At 53.7% G+C, this 7943-nt stretch overlaps 1 protein-coding gene across 1 annotated transcript; it reads right to left on the reverse strand.

Moving 5' to 3' along the window:
• Nucleotides 1-3150: 3150 nt before the first annotated feature.
• LOC122123565 (proline-rich extensin-like protein EPR1) lies at nt 3151-4488 on the reverse strand. The gene has a single exon (XM_042697925.1). It carries the CDS (start codon nt 4486-4488, stop codon nt 3151-3153), a length of 1338 nt encoding a protein of 445 aa, XP_042553859.1.
• Between the last annotated feature and the right edge of the window lie 3455 nt (nt 4489-7943).

Genomic DNA, 7943 nt, shown 5'->3' on the forward strand with positions numbered 1-7943 from the left:
CCTCAGCCCTGGGATATGTTTCCTCCTCTAGGACTGGAAGCAGAATTACCCTCTGGTGTGGGGAAACACATGTCTCCATGATTGACTGAAGCCGGCTCATAAAGTGGCTTGAAGATCAGCAGCCTTGCTGGCAGTGTGGAGACTCCTGCTGTCCATCATTCTCTCTTTTCCACAGAGCTCCTCCCGCCCGCACCCATCCGCATCTTTTCTGTGTCCCTCTCCAGGCGGGCGACCTGCCCGCCCCAGTCTCTCGGCTTCACCCACCTGCCATCGCAGGAGCCCGCCCTCCTGCATTCCCGCACGGCTGGCCATCCCACGCTGCTCAGCCCCACAGCTCCCTCTCCCAGCCGTGACTGCCTCTCCTTCATCCCTACCTTGTCCACACAGGCACAAACCCCTGCTGTGTCCACCCCCGGCCTGCGTACCCTTTCCATGCTAGCCCTCCGTCCCCACAGCCACCCACGGGCCACCCCATGAGGCTTCCTGCCCTCCCCATTGTGGATCCTCTCCCCCATTTGCTCTAGCGACACGGAACCACGCACCTTCCTGGGAGTTCCTCTACCCAGAATTTATCTCCCAGATGAGTAAGATGTGGTGTGTGTGTGGATCTCCACTTACTGTGTATTTGACCCTAGCAGCTCTGAGGGTCATTGGTGATGCATGAAAGAATGGCTGACCAACTCAAGTTCCATTAGCTGTAGGCTTGTGGGGTCCAATCCCTGAATAGTAGAAAGAGGTAGATGCAAGGTACCACTCCGGAAGTATGATATTCACTGTGACCTAAGGCTTGAGGGCCTGCTGGACTCCGTCCGGGGCTCGTGGACAGCTCCTCTCTCTGTCCGGTCGTCTACCAGGCAGCCTGTTACCCCATCATGCGGAAGGCAGTCCAGCCCTCCCCCCATCATTAGGCAACTCGTGTCATTATGGCTCCTGCTACTTTTTGTGTACACTGGTACTGGAACTTGAATTGAGGGCCTAACACTCTCCCTGAACTCTTTCACTCTACCACTTGAGCCATCCCTCCACTTCCAGATTTGGGAGGCTGATTCGAGATGAGGTTCTCATGAACATTTTTTCCCCGGGTTGGCTTTGGATCACGATCCTCCAATCTCAGCCTCCTGAGTAGCTAGGAACACAGACTTGAGCTACTGATGCCCAGATACACTATTAATGTGGATGTCTGTCCTCTGGATGAGAACTCAGTGCGGGTAAGACTTGCCTGACTGCCCCCTGTGCCCAGTGCCCACCCAGGCTGCTCCTGAGGCCATCAGGCAGACACTGAGAGTCTGCACTGCATTCAGACCCCACGTCCGGGAGTCCGATGTGTGTCAGGGATCAGGACGGCGGATGGAAGGACGGCCTCCGGGCTGATGCACACGTGAGCTGTGGCTCCAGGGTTGACATGGCAACAGTCCCAGAAATATCACCTCGGCCTCTGCTGAGGAGCAGCGCCACCGCTCCACCATCACCCGAAGACCCGGGCCTCTCTGAAGCACAGGTGCACTGCGGCCGTATGGATCGATCATTGCAGAGGCCAGTGTGCGGGGAAGGGCACGGCTGCTCCCGCAGAGCATCAGAGAGATGGAGAGAGGGCGGCCTGGAGAGGCCAGGCCCTGCCCTGAGCGGCACCGGAGACCGCCATGCTCCCTGGGCTGTGGCTGGTCACCTCAGCCTCAGTGGGTGGTGGGCACTGGGACAGAGTCATGTCTTCCCATCGTCCCTCCGTTCAGAGGTCTGTGAAAGGATCTCCAGCCTCACCACATTTGCTACCATTTGAGTTCCATATCGCAGAACCTAGTCAACAAGAGCTCCCGGAGCTAAGTCCTCTGGCAAGCAGACCCATTTTCATCTCCACGGGCCCCGGGGTCAGGACCAGGCCAAGCCCAGCCCAGCCAGAGCTGCCCTTGGCACAGTAGCAGACATCTTCATCATCAGTGGGGCCTGCTCCACTCAGAAAGGGCTTGCTGGACATCCAGGGGTGGTAGGCCATCCCTTGCTGGACATCCAGGGACTGCCCTGAGGGACGTCCCCCTGCTTCTTTGGCTTTGAACCCCACCCCATGGGGGAGTGGCTCACTGGCCTGACAGAGCCATGAGAAGCTATCATCGTGATTGGAAGAAGAGTCTGTGCTGCTGAACTCAGCAGTGGGAGGGAATAAATGCCACCTATTCCATCTCTAAGGGCAAAGCTAGGACTTGCCCCGTGGGACATGGACATTGGTGCTGCCCTGTCTCCCATGAGTCATCCTTCTGTGTCTGCTGAAGTCTGAGCTCCGACAAGTGTCTCTGGGTTCAGACGGTTGCCCTGGAACCTGGCACAAGAGCCATGGCCTCACCGCCCACCACCCCACCGTGAGCACATCTGGGCTCGGTGGTGGGCAGAGCTGGGAAGTCACCTCTTCTGGGGATGAAGCTGCAGACAGGGCCTGGAAACCTGTCCAGCGAGACCCTGGGACCCCCCGTTCTATTTCACCATGCATCCTGCAGGCATTCCCCGAGATGCAGAAGCGGGCTTCCCGCCCAGCGCCCGCCCACAGCCGCCTCCTCTTGGTGGACCCCCCTGACCTTTCCACGGCGGGGAGTTGGCACTCTTCAGAAGCCATCATGGCTGCGCTTACTCGGAGAATAATTTCCCCGAAGATCAGATAAAGCCCCATCTGCACAGTCCCGGCTGGGCTGTAACACGCAGATATCCCCCGGTCTGCTCAAAGTCAGCAAATCCCACAGATGGCGGTTAGATCAGGCGGCAGCCTCTGCTCTAAGCCCCTTATCACTTTGCATCTGCAGGGCTCCGGGAGCGTCTCTGCAGGAGCGTGGCGTCCTCTCTCCCTCTCCCACTTTCATCCGAGCCCAGCTCCTCCTGCTGAAGGTAGTCTGGCTCCTTTTCAAGCCATAACCCCCCGATGTTAGGTGCGAGAGATCTCACCTGACGGGGCTCACCGATCGCCACCTCGGCCCTCTGCTCAGGGGGTCGCCAGCCTCTCCCAGGGCACAGCTGCACTGGATGGTAACGCTGACCTTCTGTTCACGTCCTGGGGAAAGTCCTTCCACTTCCATGAGCAGGAGAAGAAAGTGTCTCAAAGTGGAAAAAGTGGCTGGGCCAGCATGATCGACATCATCCAGATAGGGTGGTGTGATCACAGGGGCATTGTCAGGACGGTGGTGTGATCACGGGGTCTTTGTGCTGGGACGGTGGTGTGATCACGGGGTCTGTGTGCTGGGATGGTGGTGTGATCACGGGGTCTGTGTGCCGGGATGGTGGTGTGATCACAGGCTCTGTGTGCCGGGATGATGGTGTGAACACAGAGTCTGTGTGCTGGGATGGTGGTGTGATCACAGGGTCTGTGTGCTGGAATGGTGGTGTGATCACAGGGTCTGTGTGCTGGGATGGTGGTGTGATCACAGGGTCTGTGTGCTGGGACGGTGGTGTGATCACAGGGTCTGTGTGCTGGGATGGTGGTGTGATCACGGGCTCTGTGTGCCGGGATGATGGTGTGAACACAGAGTCTGTGTGCTGGGATGGTGGTGTGATCACAGGGTCTGTGTGCTGGGATGGTGGTGTGATCACAGGGTCTGTGTGCTGGGATGGTGGTGTGATCACAGGGTCTGTGTGCCGGGATGGTGGTGTGATCATAGGGTCTGTGTGCTGGGATGGTGGTGTGATCACAGGGTCTGTGTGCCGGGATGGTGGTGTGATCACAGGCTCTGTGTGCCGGGATGATGGTGTGAACACAGAGTCTGTGTGCTGGGATGGTGGTGTGATCACAGGGTCTGTGTGCTGGGATGGTGGTGTGATCACAGGGTCTGTGTGCCGGGATGGTGGTGTGATCACAGGCTCTGTGTGCCGGGATGATGGTGTGAACACAGAGTCTGTGTGCTGGGATGGTGGTGTGATCACAGGGTCTGTGTGCTGGGATGGTGGTGTGATCACAGGGTCTGTGTGCCGGGATGGTGGTGTGATCACAGGCTCTGTGTGCCGGGATGATGGTGTGAACACAGAGTCTGTGTGCTGGGATGGTGGTGTGATCACAGGGTCTGTGTGCTGGGATGGTGGTGTGATCACAGGGTCTGTGTGCTGGGATGGTGGTGTGATCACAGGGTCTGTGTGCCGGGATGGTGGTGTGATCATAGGGTCTGTGTGCTGGGATGGTGGTGTGATCACAGGGTCTGTGTGCCGGGATGGTGGTGTGATCACAGGGTCTGTGTGCTGGGATGGTGGTGTGATCACTGGGTCTGTGTGCCAGGATGGTGGTGTGATCACAGGGTCTGTGTGCCGGGATGGTGGTGTGATCCCAGGGTCTGTGTGCTGGGATGGTGGTGTCATTACGGGGTCTGTGTTGCGGGATGATGGTGTGATCACAGGGTCTGTGTGCTGCGATGGTGGTGTGATCACAGGGTCTGTGTGCTGGGACGGTGGTGTGATCACGGGGTCTGTGTGCCGGGATGGTGGTGTGATCACAGGGTCTGTGTGCTGGGATGGTGGTGTCATCACGGGGTCTGTGTGCCGGGGATGATGGTGTGATCACAGGGTCTGTGTGCTACGATGGTGGTGTGATCACAGAGTCTGTGTGCTGGGATGGTGGTGTCATCACGGGGTCTGTGTGCCGGGGATGATGGTGTGATCACAGGGTCTGTGTGCTACGATGGTGGTGTGATCACAGAGTCTGTGTGCTGGGATGGTGGTGTGATCCCAGGGTCTGTGTGCTGGGATGGTGGTGTGATCACAGAGTCTGTGTGCTGGGATGGTGGTGTGATCACAGGGTCTGTATGCTGGGACGGTGGTGTGATCACAGGGTCTGTGTGCTGGGACAGTGGTGTGATCCCAGGGTCTGTGTGCTGGGATGGTGGTGTGATCACAGGGTCTGTGTGCTGGGACAGTGGTGTGATCACAGGGTCTGTGTGCTGCGATGGTGGTGTGATCACGGGCTCTGTGTGCTAGGACAGTGGTGTGATCACGGGGTCTGTGTGCCGGGATGGTGGTGTGATCACGGGGTCTGTGTGCTGGGATGGTGGTGTGCTCACAGGGTCTGTGTGCTGGGATGGTGGTGTGATCACAGGGTCTGTGTGCTGGGACGGTGGTGTGATCACGGGGTCTGTGTGCTGGGATGATGGTGTGATCACAGGGTCTGTGTGCCGGGATGGTGGTGTGATCACGGGGTCTGTGTGCTGGGATGGTGGTGTGATCACAGGGTCTGTGTGCCGGGATAGTGGTGTGATCACAGGGTCTGTGTGCCGGGACGGTGGTGTGATCACAGGGTCTGTGTGCTGGGACGGTGGTGTGATCACGGGGTCTGTGTGCTGGGACGGTGGTGTGATCACAGGGTCGTGTGATGTACTCGGGACTCTGCTCAGCATGCAAGTGTCTGTCCATGCTGGCACTCTACTACGTGGTCCTGAGTGGATGACGGAAACCACATCTGTGCCGTGATGGCATGTGAACGTCGTTACTGAAGCGGTCAGGGACAGTGAAGGACAGCGGCTGCACCGCTCTCCTGCGGAGCGGCGAGGACCTCGGCCTGTGCTCTCCCCCTCCCTCAGGGCCTGCTCCCTGTCCTCTCACAGGGCTCTGAAACACCTCTACACCGTCTGCACCCTCAGCCAGAGGGTCTGATGGAGCCTGATTATTTATGACTTCTTAAAATCATACACAGTACAAATACCCTTCGAGTTTGGAGGCCTGTGAATTTTAACTGATGCATAGTGATGTAAACCCAGGACTGTCAGGGCAGAGAACCGATCCATCATCCCGTAACACACCCTCCTCTGTGAACAGCAATTTGGATCCATTTCAAAGACGTTTTGTAGAAAGACGGAAGCCAGCCTCACAACTCATGGACTGGGACTGGGGTAGACCGGGATTCTGCACCAAGCTCTCAGAAGGCTGAGAGCGGCTTCTCCAGCTTGCCTACTCTGCAGATTCCGTGGGGCTTTCCCTGCCTTGGCTGAGAAACATCCCTTGTACAGATACATCATGGTGCGTGTGTCTGTCCAGCTCCTGAAAGTTATGAGGAATTAATAAAGTTGGTCATTAATACAGTTGAGATGCAAATCCCTTCTGGGTGTGGACTGAGTTTTCTCCTCAGGAGCAGGCCGCCGACCATGGAGTCAAGCCCACGTTGTGTTTGGTAAGCCAGGAAGCTGTCTGCGGTATGGGTTTTCCCTCTGCGGTCTCTGAGGGCCTGGGCTGTGTGGTCCCGAAGCCGCTCCAACCCTTGGTGTTGAGGATAGTGTTTTTTCTTTTGGCCATTCTAGTAGGTGAGTGGTTGTGTCTGACCCTAATTTTATTTTCCAGTTCAAAGACGGCACAGGGCAGGAAAGTGCTTCCAGGAGATACCCTTTCTGCCTGTTCTTTTTGATGACACGCCTAAGTCTTCTTGCTGTTTCTAAACCCGAACATTTATTTTCTTGCTGTTAATTTGTAAGGGTTTTAAAATACATTTTGGGACCTCAGAGTCAAAGCAGACACCCTGAAAACATTACAGGAAGGAAGAGGAGAAACCCTAGGGCTTCTTGGCATAGGTGGAAATTTTCTTAATAGAGACTCAGAAACACAACAAATCAAAGAAAAGTTGGACAAATGGGATTGCATGAAATTGCAGAGCTTCTGCCTAGCAAAGGACATAGCTAGCAAGATCAATAGAAACCCCACGGATTGGGAGAAGAGCTTCACCAGCCATACAACAGACAAGGGTTTCATATCTAAAATATACCTGGAACTCAAAAAATTAAATCCCCCAACAACAAATATTCAAAGAAACAACTGCCCAATAAATAAGTGGGCTAAAGACTTAAAGAGAAACTTCTCTGAAGAGGAAAGAAGGATGGCCAATAGACACATGAAGAAATGCTCAACCTCCCTAGCCATAAAAGAAATGCAAATCAAAACAACACTGAGATTCCACCTCACCACAGTTAGAATGGCTATAATCAAGAACTCTAATAACAACAGATGCTGGAGGATGTGGACAGAAGGGAACCTTACTGCATTGTTGGTGGGAGTGTAAACTTGTTCAACCACTTTGGAAAGCAGTATGGAGCTTCCTCAAAAGACTCCACATAGAGCTCCCTTATGACCCAGCAATCCCACTTTTGGGCATTTACCCAAATGATCACAAACAAGACCATACTAAAGCTACCAGCACAACTATGCTTATTGCAGCATTATTTACTATAGCTAGATATGGAACCAACCCAGATGTCCCTCAGTAGATGAATGGATCAAGAAAATGTGGTATATATACACAATGGAATTCTATGCCTCCATCAGAAAGAATGACATTGCCCCATTTGTTAGGAAATGGAAAGGCTTGGAAAAAATTATATTAAGTGAAGTAAGCAGGCCCAAAGAAACATAGGTCCCGTGGTTTCCCTTAATTGAAATAACTAGTATATGTCTGAGTCAAGCAGAAAAGGTCAGATAAATTGATGTTAGGGGAATGAACCCCAAGATAAGTATTCAAATGTTTTTTTCTTTCATGCAATTGTTTCTAACATATTTATAAGATGATTTCTTTGTTCCTTTGTATGTCCCTCCCCCATGGTATAACCCTGTATTTGATGTTGGTATAATTTGAGAAGAGGAAGGGAAAAAACACATTGTTTAAATAGGGATACAGATGGACCCATTGCAACAATGAGATGTACAAGACATTATGTTGAAAAATGAACTTTACAACTTTGGTTGGGGGGGGCATATGGGAGGGCTGGGATAGTAAGGGGAAACAAAGGAGGAAGCAACAATGCTTGATGAGAAATATACTTATTACCTTACTCATGTAATTGTAACCCCTCTGTACGGTATTTTCACAATAAAAAATTTATTAATAAAAAAAGAAGAGGGGGCTGGGAAGGTGGTTAGAGCACTTGCCTTGCATGCCTGAGGCCCTGGGTTCGAGTCCTCAGCACCACATAAGCAAAAAGAAAAAAAGCCAGAAGTGGCGCTGT

Source organism: Dipodomys spectabilis, unplaced genomic scaffold, assembly GCF_019054845.1.
Source record: "Dipodomys spectabilis isolate Male_0828 unplaced genomic scaffold, ASM1905484v1 ptg000230l, whole genome shotgun sequence".
NCBI lineage: Eukaryota > Metazoa > Chordata > Mammalia > Rodentia > Heteromyidae > Dipodomys > Dipodomys spectabilis.

What these genes read in the sequence shown, in the direction of transcription:
- LOC122123565 (XM_042697925.1), bottom strand. Translation starts at nt 4,488, where the DNA reads ATGACACCACCATCCCAGCACACAGACCCTGTGATCACACCACCATCC.